Source organism: Malus sylvestris, chromosome 13, assembly GCF_916048215.2.
Source record: "Malus sylvestris chromosome 13, drMalSylv7.2, whole genome shotgun sequence".
Taxonomy (NCBI): Eukaryota; Viridiplantae; Streptophyta; class Magnoliopsida; order Rosales; family Rosaceae; genus Malus; species Malus sylvestris.
In genome coordinates, this window is record NC_062272.1 from 2752245 (window position 1) to 2772457 (window position 20213).

A 20213-nucleotide genomic window follows, 5' to 3' on the forward strand; every position below is an offset into this window, starting at 1 on the left:
TACCCCTAGATTCATTAAAAGAATTAAAATCCCTCAAAATCTCAATTGAATACCCTTTGGTTACAAGGTTTATTAAGTAATCCCCATCTAATTGTACTTATCTTCATGGATTATTAAGTAATCCCCATCTAGTTGACTAGATAGTTATAATATAAGAATATGATTCCTTACGTTATTAGTAGGACCTTATCCTCTTTCAGTCTTTTTCTAAACATAAAAGAGTATAATTTAACTTTTTAGCAATTCTAATTTGTAGATCCGTGGAGGATATTTTTTAGTAAAAAAATCCTATTCATAGTGTTTAAATATTGATTTGGGTCTCATAAATGGAATATGCCAGCATACAATGTTGATTCTGTATCAACTTGAATGGAGCACTGCTCAAGCAAATTTAGCTAAATTTAAGTTTGTAAACACTTAAACTATCATATGGTGGCCCAGAGGTTCGAGACGAATTTCAAGTTCATATTCTGCATTGCATGTCCAAAGTTCGATTTCTGATATTGATAAATCACACGATAGTAGCCAAAGGAGACTGAATGCCTCTATGAGTCTTTCCGGACCAAAAGTTGAGTAAATCAAAATATAAAGAAAAGGAGGGAAAATGATCATCGCCGAATCCTTTTCTTAGGGATTATAGAGGTCTCGCGATCGTGACCGTACATCGTACATAGTGCAGTCAATTTTTGTTAGGTATTATTTATATTCTAACTACACGGTGTACGATAAACGATCACGATCGCGAAATTTTTAAGATCGGATTCTTTTTCCAAAAAGAGAACCCAAATTGAGAGAGTGAATGCAATGCGCGTAAGTCAACGTTTGGACTGTTTATTAGAGCTGCTGGAGCATCCAATCCTCTCCCAAAGGACTTTTTAAAACCCTTTTTTTGCCTACTTTTTGTTAGGCATCGGTTCTTTGTTAGCAGCCTGCTTTAACAGATTAAACCGCACGCTCCAGACATCCCATCCCACACGCTTTTGCTTCTGTTGTGCTGTTGTATCTCGGTTCGGAAACTCCAACGAACCAGCCGAGTCAGGCATAAATCGCCCCGCCAACCTCCCCCCCTCACTCACAGACGGCAGAGCGAGTCAGAGCGAATCCCAAACTCTGACTCACTTCTCTGCGCCAGCAAGAGCATTCAATCCTTGTTCTACGCTACTCATCGAAAAATGAGTACAGTCGTGCAGGTAATTCAATCTCTGTAATTCATCAAACCGCGTTCGTTTTTGTTTTGATCTGGATTTGTTTTAGCTTGATTGTGATGATGCTTTCGTTGATTAGGGTTTCACCAAGTCACTTGCCATGACTGTGCTCTCGGAGATCGGCGACAAGACCTTCTTCGCCGCCGCGGTTAGTTTACACGATTGCAATTTTGTTTCTTTTTACCTTTTGGTTGTTTTTGAATTGTGGAAATTGGAATTACAACCTAATTACACGCGATGAAGAAAAGAGACGATTCGAAAAGAATTTCGGCATGTTAAAGTTTATGGATTCAATACTATTAAGAACATCGAGTTTCTGCTGAATTTTTTAGTATATGTATGATTTTTCAGAGGACGTACTAAAATTTAAATGCTTTCGGTAGCAACTTATCGAGCATCATATGGTGTATATGTATGTTTTCGTATATGCATATATAAATATACTTGTGCCCGAGTTCCCTATGCGAAGTCCCTTGGGTACGAAGCGAAACTCATGAGGGCCAGAACCACATCCGAAATCCATATTCTTGTATCTGTATACTATTTTTTTTAGTAGTAATCTAACGGTGTGATGTTTTTGCTATAAGATCCTTGCGATGCGCCATCCTAGAAGACTTGTTTTGGCCGGTTGCCTAGGAGCTCTGATTGTAAGCATTTCCCTCCCACTTTCATATAGGTGGTGTACTCCGTTGTATAGATCTTGCATGTTTCTTGTTTGAGGTCTCACATATATCTCAAATTTTTGTTGAGTTTTAGGTGATGACTATTCTTTCTGTTCTTGTCGGCTTGGCTGCTCCAAATCTGGTAAGCACTCTGATTCTGCCACCCTGAAATTGATTTTCGTGGGGCTTGTTTTAAGATCTAAGGGAATTTACTTTCGTGATATAAGGGTTACTGGTTGTCCCACTTAGAGCATCGCTTAACATTCACCAGTTGACATATTTATATAATGCTAGCTTAATTTGGTGATGTTTTTCTGTTCTAATATGAATACTGAATGCTGATCTTGAATTACAGCTCTCCCGGAAATGGTCCCATCACATAACAACAGTGTTGTTCTTTGGTTTTGGACTATGGTCCTTGTGGGACGCTTTTAAAGAAGATGGGTAATGGGTTTTTTTTTTTTTTTTTTTATAATTTATTTAACCTTTTTCTATTTGTTGGGGAATTTAATTCTGGTTACCCTACAGGGGTGATGATGAGCTTGCAGAAGTTGAAGCAGAATTGGTTTGTTTCTCAATTTTTATTCCTAGCTTGCATTCAATTCAAATCCTTTCTGACTTCACCCTTTTGGTGCCATTAGGATGCTGATCTAAAGGCTAACGCAGGAGGCAGCAAACGTACTAAGGTGCTCCTCACACACACTCTTTCTACCATGTGCAATTTTGAGCTACAGGTTTATGAACGTTTATTACTTTTCAGGATGATGATGACAAGAAGCAGAGACGCTCATTTCTCTTGCAGTTCTTCTCACCGATCTTTTTGAAGGTTTTTATCTTATATGGATTATGAAATTCAAATTTTTGCATGGCTATAACTTAACCGCATCTATCATGCTCATGCCGCAGGCCTTTTCCATTACTTTTTTCGGTGAATGGGGCGACAAGAGCCAGGTGAGCATTTGGCCCATTGAATATATAATCTCATTCATTATTGCTTCAACACGATTTTGTTTTGACCTGCTACTCTTTCAGCTAGCTACCATCGGTCTGGCTGCAGATGAGAACCCATTAGGCGTGGTTCTTGGTGGAATCTTGTAAGTTTCCATCCTTTATAACCTGAACGGCTTCTGGATCTTGTAGTCACCTTGCATGCTCATTCTTCTAATTCACTTTTATCCTTTGTAGTTATTCCTTTTATTTTTATTTCTGCCCTATTTACTGATTGTGCTTCCTCTCTTTTTCTCAGAGGACAGGCATTATGTACGACTGCCGCTGTCCTTGGTGGAAAGAGCTTGGCATCTCAGATATCGGAGAAAATAGTAATATACGCCCTGCCTTTGTGCTTAACATAATATAGTTCTCGTTTTTATATATTGTGCCCGTTGGCTGTAGTCAAATATGTGGCATCAAAGTTGTAAGTTATAATTGTTTTGTTTCAGGTTGGTTTATCGGGTGGAGTTCTTTTCATTGTTTTCGGAATCCAATCCTTCCTTTCGACAGTGGAGGCATGATACCCAGAGTCTGATTAATGATTAGTAAGTATGTTGACTACATTTCGCACCATGTATTATAATTCATAGCAAATGCATGGAATCATCGTCAAAATTTCACAACGAGAAGTATACGATACCTGTTCTAGAATATGTTTTTGATGGCGACTCTTCTTCAGGGACTGAAAGATGATTTGTTGACTAAAAAACATACATCTACTCACTGCAAGGAGTAATTTACAAGCATTGATTGTTTATCATAGCGACGAGCATATCAGAAAAAGAACTGAGTCGAAGAATTGCATTGTTTTACAAGTCTGTACCAATATTGCACTCTGGCATGTTTGGAATTGCCGATGAGAACACTTCTGCTATACTCTGTTGTTGCATGCCATTCCAATTAAATCTATGTTTCCGTTGGTCTCGATATATTTATAAGAAAAACTAATGAAAATGGCTTGAAAACTGAGTTTTAACGATAAGGACAAAATAAAGGGTAAAGTAAATAATACCACGATTGATTTTTTAATGTAAAAATGTGGTTTTTTGTTAAAATGAATAGTATCGGAAGTTTTTCGTTAAAGTTCCCTGATATTTATATTATGAATGGAAATAGACTCCTGGTTTTAATTCATTTCGATGAATTGTAATTGGACAGGAGTACTCAGGATGATGAAATTGATCAAAATTTCAGAAACAAGGACATACGCAAAAGATTTTGCGTTGGAAGCACTTGAAGCCGCCTTTGGTTGTCTGAAAGTGCTTTTGACCTTCGCATAAGCAAATCCCAAACCAACCCTAAGTTGTTTAAATGTAAAGGAGCAAATTAGGAAAGCACCATCTATATAAGGTAACACAGAGTTCAGCAGACCACTGTAACTCAGAAGATAAACAGTGCAATTGCAAAACACTAAAATTAAGCCTTTTTTTTTTTTATTAAGCTACCACCCTCTTGTCTTAATTTGACCACAGGATGACCGCGATTTCATATCAGTCGGGGTATTGGGGTTATGTACACCATCTAATGCTCGGGTATTCGTCACACCAATTGGATTCTCATCACGCACGTCGTTAGCATCCGTCACCTGCAGGTTCAATTGAACTCAGAAGTCCATTGTGTCTCAGTTGCATGCAGTGTTCTTCAGCGTCGGCCTGAGCACATATGATCACTACCGACAAGCCATTGTGGTGTGCTTCTTGCATAATATTCACAGCATTGTCAAGGGTCATCCCCGGGATAACCTTCATCAGTACTTGCACAACATATTCCCGTTTGTTGAAGTTGTCGTTGTGCAGTATTACACGATATGGAGGAGCTGTCTTCCTTGATTTCCTGAACAATTTTGGGCAGTCTAACGTTAACTCTCATCTAATTTTACAAAGGAGAAACCATGAACTCAAAGGAAAACCGCAAGTACCAAATACAACCGGAACCAGGTGAATGTGAAAGGATCATAAGTTTTAATAGTTTGTCGAAATGATCAAGTTTGATGCAACATGATACGCACAGGTACGGCATTGGATAGGAGTGGTGCAAACCCATTTTGTGGCATTATGTTAAACAAAGCACTCGTATGGTGTAGCGATATAACTTTGTGTTTCCATACCTCAAATCAAACTCAGAATCACGGGCAGGAGCTGCTTTCTCTCTAACTGGCCTTTCCAATAGTCCTCCCCCTTTACCAGGTACTGCTGTTGATACAGCCACCGGAATGCTAAGATTGGTGCATGCTCCTTTACAAAGGGGGTGTCTGTCTCCTGCTCAACACGTTTTATAATAAAAACTCACCAATTGGAATCACTCGGGCATATATATGTTAAACAATAAAGAAACACCATAGAAACACACTATTCATACCAACAAATTTTTTTTCTGAGACAAAACATTTAGCAACAGAAAGCGAAAATTCAGAGGATAGCATAATCTAGATTCTAGAACCACCACAACATCTACATGTCTACGAATCTCCGGGTTCTGAAAACCCAAATCTTTAGAATTGGCTCTCTGATTGCCCTGGTGTAGATACTAGAGATGCCGGATCTTTAGGACTGCACAAAAATCCTTATAACCCTTTTAAGGAAACCAACATGTAGATGGCATTAGCATAAATGCATCCGGAGGCAGTGGCAAGTAATCCAGAAGTTGCTGCTCCCATTACTCGATCTTACATTAGCGAAAATGGAAACTCCACCACTCCCAAAACAGAACGCATAGGAAACCCGCCCAAGTTTAGACACACAAAGAACTAACTTGCATTGCACTCCCCAATCTGCCCTACCTACATCTTGCAAGATACTGGACAATTGATATAAATTTTGTTCTAACCGAAAAAGCTTTCGATTTTCGAAAAACTTTCTTGTTTACAAAGCTTTTAATTCATCAAACAATACAAATGTACACTTACACATACAATTCAAGCAATTACATAATCCTTTGGCAGCATCAACAGAACTATTTGGGAACCACGTATACAGCTATATAACAATATGGGGTTTTTCTTGGCACTTCATGTTCTGTGAAAGAAGTACAGCACTCTTCCATTTACACAGGAAAAAGAGACCCATCAGAGAGAATCAATTTTCGAGGCGTATTATACATTAAATTCCATAACTTCAATAAAAAAACAACAAAATCGCTAAAAATTTACAGGAACCAAGCTTTGAATTGAAAAATCCAATAAAATCTACTCCTAATTGTAAAGATGCTGAAGAAATCAAAGATTTTGACGGAAACCCAAAATTTGAAAAGAGGGAAGGAATTGAGAAAAATGGAGTAAACCTGGTTTGGGGTTGAAGACGTGGTTCGGGGAGAGAGGGATTCTCCCACAAATCGCAGTCTCCATTAATCTTTCTTTTGTCTTGCGCTGTGCTGCTGCTGCTGCAATGCGTCGTGCGATTTTATTTATTTACTGGATTTTCTGGTTGTGTTTTTAACCGACACAACAAGAAAATGATCGATGAATTGGTGCAGCGCTGTGCTGTTTCTGGTGGGACTTTGCTGGTTTTTCCAATTCACTGAACGTCGTCGTCTAGACCCTACCAAGTACGAATTTTTTATGAGTGATTACTTAATTATCTTAAATTTATATTCTTTTTGTCAAATTATAAATCCAATTTCTTCACCAAATAAATAAATAAATTTAATTTTAAATCAAAATTTTAAATGTGATGGGTGACCACAAGAAAAATCACAAGCTACTGATTTGGATGTGTCTATTTATTTAATTAGAGACATGACATATCACTGTTTCCACTAAATGAGATGGACAATGCAACTACAATTTAGTCATTAGTGTGAATTGATTTGAAATTTTTGAGACTTGAAGGTGGAATATCCAATCCGCTTTGATTATTTGAATAAATAATATTATTTAAGCCTCGCTAGTAATAATGTAGTTTGAATTCGTTTTTAACAAGAATTGAATATATAGTCTCTCGCTCACTTATGAATTAAAGCCTCGCTAACGAGTGATAATGTAGTACCTTTTATTGACTTGTTAGATTTCCCTTTTTCAAGAATAATAATACCCTAATATTGACAAAAGGCCTCATATTGGCCTTATCACATCCCAGACTGGCTCTACCGTAGTACGATATTGTCCGCTTTGGGCTCTGGCCACACCCTCACGGTTTTGTTTTTGGAAACTCACACGAGAACTTCCCAGTAGGTCACCCTTGGGAATGCTCTCTCGCCCAAACTCGCTTAACTTCGGAGTTCCAATGGAATCCAAAGCTAGTGAGTCCCTAAAATGCCTCGTGTTATAGAGATGAGAGCATGTGCATATAAGACACATCACCCCCTTTCTGTTGGTCGATGTAAGATTTTACAGGCCTACTTTAGCTAAAAAATAAAAAGGTAAAAGCCCAATTTGACCCACAAAAAAAAAAACCCTCAATACACTTTTGATTTTGTTTTGTCAGAATCCATTGTGATTCTTGACCATTAAATCCAACTTATAATTCATTATTCGTTGCATATATAACGAAACATACTAGAATTTCCGCAATTTTATACTAAATTGTTGCCAGCGTTTGTTTATTTTCTTCTATTTTGGAGTGACTTTTGTGAAGAACTACTTTTGAATTTCTCTAGAGGACACTGAATTAGGGGTGGGCAAACGGGTACTAGACTCGCTGGACGGGGCGGGTACATGCAATTCGGGGAAGGTATGGGGCGGGTCTTAAAATTGAAAAACACAAACGGGGCGGGTTCAAGAAATTAACGGGGCGGGGCGGGATGGGTCCAAAAGGCCCAAGAAACAGGGCCCTGACCGGACCCGTTTCTCCCAAGCCCACTTAATTTTCTGGTCCAAAAGTCCAAGTACTGCGTTGGTTTTGTGCAGTACACTAGTACTTGTACTACATTTCACTTACTTTTTTTTCACTCTTTCTTTCTTTATTTCTGTTTTATTTTTTTCACTGATTTCACTTTTATTTTTTTCACTCAGACCCTCTTCTTCTCTATCCCAAGAGACCCACGATCCCCAAACTCCATTAAGGACAAGAAGATTGAGGACTTAATCGAGAGACTGCCATCCAGTGGTTGGGCAACAACCAGTTGTCGGATGCCAATCAGTTCGAAGACAAGATGGAGTTGGAGAGCATCTGCAACCCAAGCACAAGGTGAAATTATTTAGGTTTTGTGAACTTGAAATTTTATGTTTTATCTAGGACTTGAAATTATAGATCAATGCCTCTTTTTTTTTTCTTTTTTTTCCCCCTATTTTTTCCCCCCTATTTGCAGAACCTTTTGGTCGATGAATAGGAAGAGGAAATTACAAGGGAATTGATTGAAATTACTTAGATTCAGAAACCCTAAGGTATTCCCTTTCTTTCATTCTTTGAATTCATAGCCGATGAGAAGGCAAATAGGATTTGTGGGTTTGTATGAAAGAGTTATGTGAGAACCCTAATTTAATCCCTAATTTGCCTTGAGAGTGCAGATCTTGCAGTGGTTGTTTTGATGGAACCGCCGATAATGATATTGTTCGAAGAAGCGAATCTTCAAATGAGGAGAACGAAGAGGAAGAGGAAAGACCACCAAACTTGAGGCGTGAGTGAAAGATTTGGACCCGTGGGGACTCGTAGGAACCGGCCCGTTTCAAAAGGGCCAGGTTAGGTCCGGATCCTATTTTGAAAAATCCAAAACCTGCCCCGCCCCACCCTGTTGTATTTACAAACGGGTCCGATCCGGTTTCTTCAATTTTGGGCCCGGCCCAGCCCGTGCCCACCCCTACACTAAATACTTCTTTTCCCACCATTTATGGATTATAAAAAGGGAAGTGTTATTGACACTCCAAAAATCTCATTCTACGCTTCTCACAAGTGTATTTTTCTTTCCTAATATAAAAAGTTTGGAGTGTAGAATGAGATTTTTAGAATGCTAATAACAATTCCCTATAATAAAAAAGCAAATGGACAGCCATTTCTAACATTACAAACCAGAAAACAAAGGAAAATGATGCACGGTTTGCTTTGGTAGCTTGATTAATTCTTGAAGGAAGGAGGATAACAGAACATTATTTGATATTAGTCCTTACTAGTTAATCCGTAACTTGGATAATACATAATTTTCGTCCGATTAGTGGCGTAATAATCCGCTTATATATCCTTAATTACGTGTAAAACCGATATGTTGATGCATCAGCAATGATATTACGAAAACCACCAACTGTGGAAGCCAACATGATGAACACTCCAATGAATATGCAAGCCTGCAAACACACAGTCATCATAAGACATGGATATATTGCTAACTGGTTATGTACCGATGTCGATAATCAATCGTATATCTATGCCATATCGACAATAAGTAACATTAGATTCTTTGGCTTACCCAGTTGACGAGCCATTGGATGCTGAATCTCTTTGGTTTCTTAATTCTCAGCCACATTATACAAGGAAGCTGTGGAAAAATGCTCAATTAGTTAGTTAATTTCTTGCTGAGGATGTAGTTTTGTAATTTCTGCAATAAGAAATTAAGAAAATAAAAGTGAGAGAGGCTTACAAAGTATGAAGTGGGGGCAAAACCAAATCCACCAAAGAAACCAAGAAGGTCTCCAAAGAAAGGGAAGGTGACTCCAATAAATAATGTAAATGCTGCAACATAGATATAGTAATTAAGGACTTAATTAATTAGGGTTTAATCAACCACAAATGACACAGAGACGCAGACTTATGGGAAATGGTAATCTCACCAACATAAGCTGATCTCGTGATTAGTCTAAGTGCAATTCCAGGTGGGAAGTTTACTTTTTTCATCATCATCCTCTCAAGCATGTCAAAAACAGGCATAGCATAAACCTGCACGTTTTTCAGTCACATCCTTAATTAGTGTAGTTCTACTAAACCCTAAGTTATTAGAAATCACTTATAGCCCTTCTAAAAGTAGTGCCAAACAGACCAGCTAGAAGTTTTTATATGGATTTATAAAAGTGATGCCGGAGAGGTTCTCTTGTGCAGTTAATTAAGATTTAGTTTTAATGGTGCAATCGTCCAACAAATGTTTACCACGTGTTAAAAATTTGCCCAATCCATTCAATAAACGATTGACATATGGTAAGTATTAATGACATGAGAAAATGATGAGAATCTCTCGTGTTGTTGAATGCGAATGCTGACTCGGCAGTTATACCTGGTAGCTGCCAATGACATGGACGACAACCATTAGGTTAGCAGCAGCAATGAGCCATGCAGGTTTCTTAAGATCCATGAGCATGTTATCATCGACATCTTGACCAAAAGCCCAGTACCCGATCAGGGCCACCGGGAAATAGCAAATTGCGTTGATAAAGTAGGCTCCCAGGGCACCTTTCCACATGGGAATTCTCGACGGCTTCTCGGGAGTCGATGGAATTGTGGCCTGGATTTCAAGCACCACTGCATGCCCGGCAAATGCAAAAGAGATTTGACCTAATGCATTGAAAACCCTAAAAATGTAATCTGCAGGGCTTGTTTTCTTGTACGCGTAGCTCACGTTTTCAATCCGACCTTTGCTTAAGCAACCTGCCCAGGCTATAGTTGAATAACTGCAAATTAACAACAAATTCAAGTTTTTTAGGTAAGTTTTTTATTTTTTTTGAAATTAGCCTTCTAAAGTTCTCTTGCTAGGTTTAAGAGTAAGTCTTCGGTAGGACTGCCCTACATTGGTGGGTAGGACTGCCCTACTTTGGAGTTGGTTGAGATCAAATTACAACGGTCTCATGTTTTTGTGAGATATATGTTTTATGAATGACATGGTCGGACATCCGCAACCAAGTTTTTCCAGAATTTTAGAAGGGAAATATGCACAAATATTTTAGGAAAAAAAATTGTGTAAGGTCACTTTATTATCTATTTCGTGACCCTCTACTTCTAATTTTGATTAAAAATTTGTAACCGATTCTATTTATCCATGTCTCATTTTGGGTTGATTGCTCTAATTGATGCTCTAGAACAAAACTATACCGAACTTTGACTTGAGTTTGTGTAGGGTATGTAAAAAGGAAATTGACTTGCTCACCCCTCCTTTTTTAACCGTTAGATTGATCAAACCAAAACAGTATTATCAAATATAGCCAAAAACTAACCCTTAATTTCAAAAATGTCATTTTTTATAAAATCTTTCAAATGTATCCAAAATTCCACTTAAATAGATATAAATACCCTCAAATTTAACAATCAAATAAATTAAAGGTTTTTTAGCTAGAATGATTCGTGACATTGACATAACTTCTTAATCTGGTCCTTAACAATTAATGATAATCAATAGTAGTATTCTTGAATTTGTTATCATGAATCATTTTTGTCTTTCTTTGAATTTGTCCAATCGTGATCATTTTAGTTTTTTTTGTGAAAAATCTATCAATTGCTCTGTTAGTGTGATGATGTGGCACCATGTGGGTTTCACAAATATAATCATATAACGACATGTGGATTAACTTTAAAAACTTTTTTTTTTATATTTAAAACTAAAAATGATATTAGTAAGAAAAAAGGCGTTGAAGGCATGATTGAAATTCTACTACTCCCGCTTGCGGTAACCGCAGCAGCGCTCAATGTTGGTGATGAGGGGGTCGAAAGAGATAGGGTTGTTGTGGTGGAGTGTAGAAGCGAAGGTGAAATTGGACTGAAGCTTAAGGCAACAATAGCTAAAAAGCCTTTAATTTATTTAATTGTTAAATTTGTGAGTATTTGTGTCTATTTAAATGAAAATTTGGATATATTTGAAATTTTTTATAAAAAGTGACATTTTTAAAATTAAGAGTTAATTTTTGGCTATATTTGATAAATACTCATTTGCTATGTCACAAAGTTCCATTCTGTTTTGGCTTTTAACAGATTTTGTTTGCCTAAAGCAAGCTTAAATCAGATTTTCCTTCACATGGAAAGTGAAAAATTAGAGTGAAAATTAAAATTACTACCTTAGCGACATGATGGCTGCTGCTAGAGAAACACCGGCAACAGAGTTGAAATTGGGGAGCTGGGAAAGAAAGAAATGAAGGGAACCAAAGATGAGAATCCAGTACGATTGCTTGACTGGTGTGCAATTGGCACATGCCATCTCCACAAACTTCTTCAGACACTTTCCTCCGGTGACCATGTACACTATGTCACATCCAACCTGCACAATCAGTTGTTGCGGAAGCACAATCCACGGCCCGAGCTTTGGTCCAAAGGCATGCCGCCCGAGGTCTATATATCGGTCGAATCGAGTTCCCGGAACACATTCATGGAGCTGAATCATCTGCCACATTGTGTTCAAGGTCATGCACCATGATATTGCCAGCACCATTGTCCCTGGACCCCTGAAAGAAAAAAGTTGGTAAAAGAATAGGGTTTAGCGTATAAGTATACAAAGCAGTGTATTTTCTTTTTGTCGAAACAAAGCAGTGTATTTGGTTTAGGTAAGTTGGATTGTTCTGTACCATCCTAAGTATGCCATGGCATAAGGCAGGCTGAGTACACCGGCACCGATCATGGCGGTGACGGTGTGAAAGGTGGAGTACCACCATTTGGCTCGGCGGGCGTTGTCCACTGGCTCCTCCCTCCATTTGTCGTCCGAAACGACTTCCTGCCATAGTTTCAAGCATCGACATGAAAAAATTTAGAAAATATATTACAGTGAAGATCGCAAAAATTGGAAGACCAGATAGCTTTGTGTGAGTAAAGAGTGTGGTGATGCGCACCTTTGGAGAAGTTGTAGCCATTTTGTTTCTCTCTTTCTGCAGTGAAGACAGAAACACTTTCAATGTGGGAGTTGAGTGATCGTCATCGTGTTGTGTGTATGTAGTGGTTTGATGGCCCAAAATATGGAATGAGGAAAGATTTTTCAATGTGACCGTCACACGAGATGGTACACCACGTGTCTTCATATAAACGGTAGGACATGTGTGTTAAAAGTTTAATAACTTAAAAATTAAAATTTTCCACCACTTACATAGAAACACGTACTATTATCCGTGTTCCCATCACAACAAAAAATTTCTTTGGAATGAGAATCCTCTTTGGATCCTCTTTGTGAGGATCTCTGAATCTTCCAATCATATCCGTTCATTGTACATCATGCAATCAGTTTTTATCAGGTACGGTTTCTATTTAATTTTAAATAAAAAGATTTACAATGATTTTTTATTGCACGATATACAATGAATGAATATAATTTAAAGATCTTGATCATAGAGGATCCTCACAAAGTTGATCGGAAAGGATCCTCATTCCAAAATATGTGAAGAAATGTGGAATATGTACATTTGTGAGCCCCACTCATCTTTTGCTTTTCCCGCAGAGACTTGTGCTTTTCCAAGAGTGCTTATCGGATGAGTTGAGCAAAGCAAATCATATAGGCAAAAGCGGTAAATATTTTAGGTTGAGATAACAAACCGTCTTGTGTATACTTGGCAAAATATGTTAAAGTTAAACCGTCTACTTAAAATTTTATAAAGTGACGCAAGCTAATATTGCAAACAGGATTTTACGAGACCTCACATTTGTCATATTCTGTGAGTGGAGATATATCTCGATTGAACTCTTTTATTATGTCAGTTTTTGAACATGTGAAATCAACGTAGTATCAGATGAAACTTAATATAAGAAATTCTTTGTGAGATGACTCTAAGGACGACGTGATTGGTGTAATCCTACTCAAGTTTATCTTTATCATTTTATGCATGAATCTAAATATGAAAAATCAGTTCTTTAAAACGAGTGGAAACAAATTTTACTCTCATTTTAGCTGAGATAATTAAAATTGTGATTGCATTCACTCCACCCACTTTGATGTTATATACAGAAGGAATCTAAGGACCCCATGTTGACAAGCATTATTTCTTTATGCTCCCTTGTCAAATTTTCTCTACAGAAAAAGGCCCTTGTATGCAATTATTTATTTCTACCCCAAGTGTTGAACCAATGATTACTATCACTACACTTAATGCTAAATACAATCGTTTAGACAATTATCGAGTTGGTGGGTGAATGTAGCCACCTCAAATTTCAATCACTACTTTTTAGTCAAGATAGTTTCTGAAATTGTCATAACTCTACATTTTGGTTCATGAGATTTAAAATCGATAAAACTGATCACTGAGATTGTCCACTGTCAATCACTTTGGTCTTTATGTGAAAAATCTCCTATAATTGAAGAAACCACTAGTTCAATGGAGGGATTGATTTGACAAAAATACCCTCAATTTAACAAAAATTTCTCATAGAATAACCAAAATGATTGAGAATGGATAATCTCAGTAATCACTTCTATCGATTTTAAATCTCAAAGACCAAAAACCAAAATGATGAGTTATGTCAATCTCAAATATATTTTTTTTGATAAAAAGCCCAGTTGATACTTAGGGGGGTGTATTCAATTGAGAATGTGAGAGATTTTAATGGATTTATAAATCCATGGATTTTTATGGAGTTTAATTGATTTGTAGAGATTCCATATAAAATTTTGATTCAATTCCCTCGAAATCTCATGGGAAGAGGTGAGATTTGTGGATGCTTAAAATACACTATGAAATCTCTCCAATTCCCTCTAATTCCTCAACTTTATCAAATTCTTTAAAATCAATTTCTAATTGAATACACCTGGAATGTTATAAACTTCTTTAAAATCTTAATTGAATACACCTGGATTTCTAAGGATTTTAATAAACTATTTTAAAATTCTAATTGAATACACCTAGAATTTCAGAGAATCACTTAAAATCCTGATTGAATACCCCTAGATTCATTAAAAGAATTAAAATCCCTTAAAATCCCAATTGAATACACCCTCCTTAAATACTTAATAACATTTGCTTTATAAAGAGGGAATAGTAATGATTAAAGGCCAAGGGAAGGGAAGGGATGCTCTTCATCATTCATGTATGGGAGTTGTTGGCGTGGGAGTCGTCTTCTTTCTTGCTTTCGAGTGTCCCCAGTCACTTAGCAATTTGCATGCCCAAAAGCCAAAAGTGATCGACTGCCAGGCACTGCTGACCACAAAATGAAAGGTTAACAAGTATGGTATCTTGTTTAATTGATCTTACGCTAAATCAACGTTATCTTTATATAACAGAGAAATCGAGATACGATACTCATAGATTTTACGATGGTTTTTGTAGAATTTTGTAAAACCGATTAAAATACTGCCTCTTAATAGAGCAAATGAACGAGGAGAGTTTATAACAGAAGTTGCAAAGACTCCTCTGTGCGTTGGTTAGGATCGTTTTCTGAGTAATAAGCAAAACAAAAATCTTAACGCTCGAGGGACACTAAAAGACTAGATGAAACTCCAAGCAGAATCCTCATCTGAGCACTTAATCATAAGCAAATTTAACAGTAGAACCTCCATTAGAAGAACCCAGATGCAGGTATCACTTACCAGGTATATTCCTTTCCAAATCAGCCGGGTTACTAATAATCCTCAGTTTTGATAAACCAAATATTCAGGATCCTTCTCCACGTCAGCAATCCATGGTAAAGGACTCTCCAAGTCAGCAATCTCAACACCAACATTTTGAATTAATCAACTCGCCGTCATCAAGTCAGCTACACAAGTTGGATACCTCTTCAAACTCTTCAACAGATAGAAAGGAATCACAATCCTTCCTTATCTAAAACTCCTGTGTAACTTAGTTTTGAATTTCAAATGTAATCAACTAATATGTTTATACTGTAACCTTATCTTGTAATCTATATATAATGAAGTCCATACCTCACTCATAATCAATTGAGTTGAGCTTATGCAATCAATATTTACTGTTGGAAAATAGTTATTTATTTACACTATATTTGGATGAAGAAATTTAAGATTACCAAGAAATTTTAAAATGATGGAAATTGAATTGATAGGATTTTATTTTCTAGAATTTGTGAATTTTCTTGTTTAGTTAGCCTAAAAGAACAATGAAATTGAATACGGAATTTGTTATATTTAAGCTCTCTCAATCATAGAAATTAGGAAATGACACCTATGTACATGAAATTTAAACTTGGGAATTGGAGGTCTCAAATTCCAAGTTTTTTTTTTTTTTTCACGCGGAAATTCTAAATTTCTATGTATATGAATCCAAACAAGAGAATTCGTGCATATCAATTTACAAATTCTAACTTTTATCTAAATTTCAAGTTTATTTTCTTCATCCAAATGTAGTGTTATTGTTTAGATTTGGGCTTAAGCTCATTAGAATTAGGTTTTCGTTTCCTTGCTTATTAGGGACTAGGGTTAGTTTATTATAAATAGAGAACTTTGTTATTCAGAGATAATAAGTCAGTCAAGATGTAGTCTCTTCGGTTCATGTTGCCTTCTTGACAATTCCATTTAATAAAGTTTTATATTCAGTTAATTCGTTTGTTTGTTGCGTACTCTGATATTTAACTTTTCCAACCCTAGCTTAAATTCTTTCAAGTACATCATCGGCTTGAAGAACCTACAAAAGCATCACAAATTTCTATCCAACGAGTAAAGTAAGCTAAGCTACGGTTTCATAAATTTCATTTAAAAAGATAGGCTTCAGAAACTGATAACTAAAATTCCAATCATTAGGGGTTCACTGGTTGATAGTAAAGTTATTCATATGCTAGTCCCGGAGTGTTTTTAACAAGTTGAGGCTCTTATTTAACCCATAAAACCCTCTCCAGGCATATTAGGACCTTGTGACAAAACTTGTCCCCGTGGAACTAACTGCAACCGGCCTTGACATAAGCTCGGCCATCCCCGTCCCAACCAACTGTTGTTGTTGGTGCTGTTGCTGCAATTGCTGAAGTTTCGGCAGTTGCTGTTGTGATTGAAGTTGTGAGAGCTGCTGCTGTTGTTGAATCTGAGGGTGCTGCTCTTGAATCTGTGGATGTCTCCGAGGATGCTGTTGCTGCTGACCGGGTACTTGCATGTGGTGGTGTTGTTGACCGCCTACTTGAATTTGTTGCATTTGCTGCTGCTGTTGTTGACCGCCTACTTGTGGCTTAAACACAACCATATCCTGAACCAAAGGTAGACTTTGCTTCAACAAAAACCAGGTTGTAAGAGAGTTACAATGCCGAGTCACAACCTCATTTGGAGTACCGCCACAGGCCTCGAGTTCAGAAAAAAATTTAAACAGAAGGTGCAGGGTATGCAGGGAGCCTTCAGAATTAAAAGCACCTTGTACAGGCTAGAAAGCACTTTAATCGACCCCACAAAATCTTTGAAAAATACAAGGTCCATATTGCAGGTTTCTTTTAGCACTGAAGGTACCTCACATATTTGTTGTGGATTTACGAGCTAATAGTTGGCGGCCATAAATACTTAATATTGAAAAAAAACTAATGATAAGAAATTACAATCCGCAGTAAAAGAAAGACCCAAGTCAATAACAAGCTCACCCCTGGAAACAGCATTCCAATCAAGCGGTATGCTTTGTCTGAAACGGAGAGTAGTAGTGTCTGAGAGGGCAATTGGATCACTGCACACTGAAAAAAGTGGGAAATCAGCTTTTTGAGGAGAAGAAAAATAGCAGAATAGTCCTCGGTTTCATGTGTACATTCGAAGGAAATCTACTGCAGAAGGTCAAATAAATTAGAAAAACTAGCTTTCGATGCTGAAGTCTCACAAGGATGATACTAGAATCAAGAATTACCCCACTTCAAGCCAAGAGAGCCACTTAAATGCATAAATTTAGTTTATCACAGCACTCAGAGGTAATTCAGTTTAAACAGATAATTAACCAAGTTCATATGAGAATGTCACACAGAGTCTGAGGAAGTACTCTGCTAGATCAGAATTTACAGATAATCAAGTGGTAATCCAAGATGCTATATATATATATATAAGAGAAGACGATGGGTAAGGACTTTTAAGGGATAAAGTGGAAGCGGCAAGAAATTGAATAGCAAATTAGTAACGAGGGGAAAAGTGGTAAGTCCTTTTCAAATAGTATAGTTCATTCTATCATCCCTCATCCACATCCATAACAGACGGCTTGAAAAAAAAAGTGCAGCATGATATGACAAATGTCAAAAAAATTGTGAAGAAAATTAAATTGGAAATGTTGGTTACAGTTACAGATAGAATTATCAGGCTGGGGCGGGGCGGCGAGATGGAGATAGGGATAAAGTAGACAGCTTACAAGTTTCTTCTCTTGCAATTTCCCAACAAACCCATGCCGATTCATTGCCCGAAAAACTAAAAAGTCTGCCTTTCCAACATATTGCCTGAATTATAAATATTGATGAAGTCAAGAAAACTGAGCAATATAAGATCAGGAGGAAAATATTACACAGAAAAATAGAGGAGGGAATGTTTTCACTGAATGGTAATTACTTGTTATGCATGTGGTCCTCAGATATGAGTCTCACTATTCGCATTGTTGGTGGCCAGTTTGCTGCAAGCCTGAGGAATGAAAATATAAACAACAAATAAGGTAAAGGATGCTTGAATATGCCAATGACACGTTTTACCATAATCATGATGTGAAGATTTTATTGTGCACTAAAGCACCAACCAAATAAGCCCAACCTAAGTGTTCCGATCCAAATACATTCAGCCTCGTGCCAATAATCATACAGCGTCTCAAGACATTAGGATTCTAAGAATGGAGGCAACTAAAATTTTATTTTAACCAAAGAAAAAGACGGCTGCTGTGATAAGGTAGAAATATTAAGTCATAGACACTTAAGCACAATCACAAGAAATCATAGAGAATTTGTCTCAGAATAATTTAATTTCAACGTAAAAAAACTATGGTTATCCATGACAGAGACATTGGCTTTGATTCTGTGGAAATTTGGAGTTTTCCCTTCTCTGGTGATAGTTTAGCAGTGGTGTTTTGGGTGAAGAGTGGAGTTTGTGGAAATCAAAGAATTGGTGGTGAGATGGTTTCACAAAAAAAGTCGCCACCAGAAGTGCAGATGCAAGAGCACTTGTTGTTTGTTGTGAAAACGGCACATATGCTGCTGAACTATTGTTTGCACCAAGTGACTGCATCCCAGATTGCACCTGTTGAGCCATTCCTGGAGTAGGAATCATTGTACCGGTTCCAGAAGAGGCACCGGATGAACCAAGGGCACTCATCATGTTTGATACATGCATTGCCATAGGATTGTGAACCATAGTTTGGAGTCCCATAGAAGTTCCTCCAGTTAAGGCTGCTGCGTTCATAAAGTGTGCTTGAGAGATATTATTGAGGATGCAACCAACAGGACGCGAGGGATGTGTCATACCGCTCACTACAGGTTTGAAATCTGGTACATTAATTGTGGTCATCCCTTGAGAAGCAGAAAATGGTGAAGAGGTCTGCAAGCTCGGGACTCCTTGGGAAGGAGGATGGACAGATGGAATGAGTGCAAAACCAGGTCCCATGGAATTAGGGTACTTGGCTCCTAAACAAATCATATCAGAACTCTCTATATATGTACACTTTTTTTAATCAAAACAGCATAACAGAACAAAAAAGAACATAGCTTTCCTTTGCACAAAGCATAAAAGTTCAAATGAATGCATAACGAATCTTACAACTTTTACAGTAGCAGGAGGTACATTTCCAACCGAAATTGGTTGCCGATTCATAACAAGATCCATTCACTAATTTGAAAAAGGGGAAAGGAAAAGAAAGGGTAAGTCTGCAATCAAGCAGGATAAGCAAGAATTAACCATGAAAAATAGGAACAGCATAGCAATTACAAGACAGCCTATTATATTAAGATTACACAATTCCTTTTAATTTCACATTTAGATTTTGATCTACCCAATATGATATCCATTATACGTCTTATAATGCTTTCTCAATAAAGCGGGCAAATCACAGCAAAATCTATCTTTTTGGAAGCGAGTCGTAACCCTTAAGCACAAATAGATTGAACTGTTTTTTCTTCGCGGTCACAATACGCAAGTCTATTAGTATACAAGTGTAGACATCAAAATTTCGGTGAAATAAATGCTGATCAATAATTAGAATTTCAACGTTCAACAAATTCACATATCCAACCGTTCTTCAAGATAAAGCCCAAAAGCCCTTGAAGAAACTTTCAACCGTTCATCCAAGATCAAGGCTCAACGGCCCTTGGATCAATCGCACATCCACAAATAACATCTTACGGAGATCGAATCAGAGGATCAATTTTCAGAGAGATTGTAACCTCAAAATCATTAATACAAATATTATTTTGTACACGTGTTCTTGTCTTGTTTGTTTCAGGAAAATTTCGTGTTTACAACAACACTCGTTTATAAAAGACGAAAAACTGACTTTACTGACGAGCGTGAGAGCGATGCACTTCTAAGAGCATTTTAAATCAGAATTCAAAGTTAGTGCGTTAAGCAAGCTCGTTTGTTGCAAGGCATCTCCCACCAATTAAAGAAAAATAAGAACTCATTTGAATGTGCCTTTAAAATGACTGAAAGTGCTTTTGGTGAAAAT

The 20213-nt window shown here is 37.3% G+C and overlaps 4 protein-coding genes and 1 long non-coding RNA gene across 7 annotated transcripts; 2 read left to right on the forward strand and 3 right to left on the reverse strand.

The window, feature by feature from the left end:
* Positions 1 to 885: 885 nt before the first annotated feature.
* LOC126594833 (GDT1-like protein 4) lies at positions 886 to 4291 on the forward strand. 3 transcript variants are annotated; one of them, XM_050261089.1, is made up of 13 exons: positions 886 to 1190; positions 1285 to 1353; positions 1793 to 1852; positions 1962 to 2009; positions 2223 to 2311; positions 2396 to 2432; positions 2509 to 2553; positions 2628 to 2693; positions 2774 to 2818; positions 2900 to 2961; positions 3114 to 3186; positions 3307 to 3402; positions 4016 to 4291. In XM_050261089.1, exons 1-12 carry the CDS (start codon positions 1173 to 1175, stop codon positions 3376 to 3378), a joined length of 684 nt encoding a protein of 227 aa, XP_050117046.1. In that variant the 5' UTR covers positions 886 to 1172; the 3' UTR covers positions 3379 to 3402; positions 4016 to 4291. The 3 variants fall into 3 exon arrangements, with proteins under 3 accessions (XP_050117046.1, XP_050117045.1, XP_050117044.1); XM_050261088.1 differs by lacking the exon at positions 4016 to 4291 and adding an exon at positions 3537 to 3786 and having other exon boundaries at positions 3307 to 3406; XM_050261087.1 differs by lacking the exon at positions 4016 to 4291 and adding an exon at positions 3537 to 3786 and having other exon boundaries at positions 887 to 1190.
* LOC126594834 (ATP-dependent Clp protease adapter protein CLPS1, chloroplastic-like) lies at positions 4184 to 6350 on the reverse strand. Its single transcript, XM_050261090.1, has 3 exons — positions 6137 to 6350; positions 4965 to 5115; positions 4184 to 4690 (listed from the first exon to the last, which is right to left on the reverse strand). The coding sequence occupies exons 1-3, from the start codon at positions 6198 to 6200 to the stop codon at positions 4429 to 4431; spliced, it is 477 nt and encodes a 158-aa protein (XP_050117047.1). The 5' UTR covers positions 6201 to 6350; the 3' UTR covers positions 4184 to 4428.
* A 1413-nt stretch (positions 6351 to 7763) lies between these two features.
* LOC126594838 (uncharacterized) lies at positions 7764 to 8665 on the forward strand. The gene is made up of 3 exons (XR_007613449.1): positions 7764 to 7980; positions 8102 to 8177; positions 8301 to 8665. It is a non-coding gene; the product is annotated as an uncharacterized LOC126594838 (long non-coding RNA).
* Positions 8666 to 8866: 201 nt separating this feature from the next.
* Positions 8867 to 12617, reverse strand: LOC126594831 (lysine histidine transporter-like 6). Its single transcript, XM_050261085.1, has 8 exons — positions 12525 to 12617; positions 12264 to 12409; positions 11760 to 12143; positions 9992 to 10385; positions 9555 to 9660; positions 9365 to 9456; positions 9194 to 9262; positions 8867 to 9071 (listed from the first exon to the last, which is right to left on the reverse strand). Exons 1-8 carry the CDS (start codon positions 12543 to 12545, stop codon positions 8973 to 8975), a joined length of 1311 nt encoding a protein of 436 aa, XP_050117042.1. The 5' UTR covers positions 12546 to 12617; the 3' UTR covers positions 8867 to 8972.
* Positions 12618 to 16332: 3715 nt separating this feature from the next.
* LOC126596751 (mediator of RNA polymerase II transcription subunit 25-like) lies at positions 16333 to 19156 on the reverse strand. The gene is made up of 6 exons (XM_050263419.1): positions 18695 to 19156; positions 18300 to 18313; positions 18119 to 18187; positions 17925 to 18009; positions 17182 to 17268; positions 16333 to 16799 (listed from the first exon to the last, which is right to left on the reverse strand). The coding sequence occupies exons 1-6, from the start codon at positions 19154 to 19156 to the stop codon at positions 16467 to 16469; spliced, it is 1050 nt and encodes a 349-aa protein (XP_050119376.1). The 3' UTR covers positions 16333 to 16466.
* Between the last annotated feature and the right edge of the window lie 1057 nt (positions 19157 to 20213).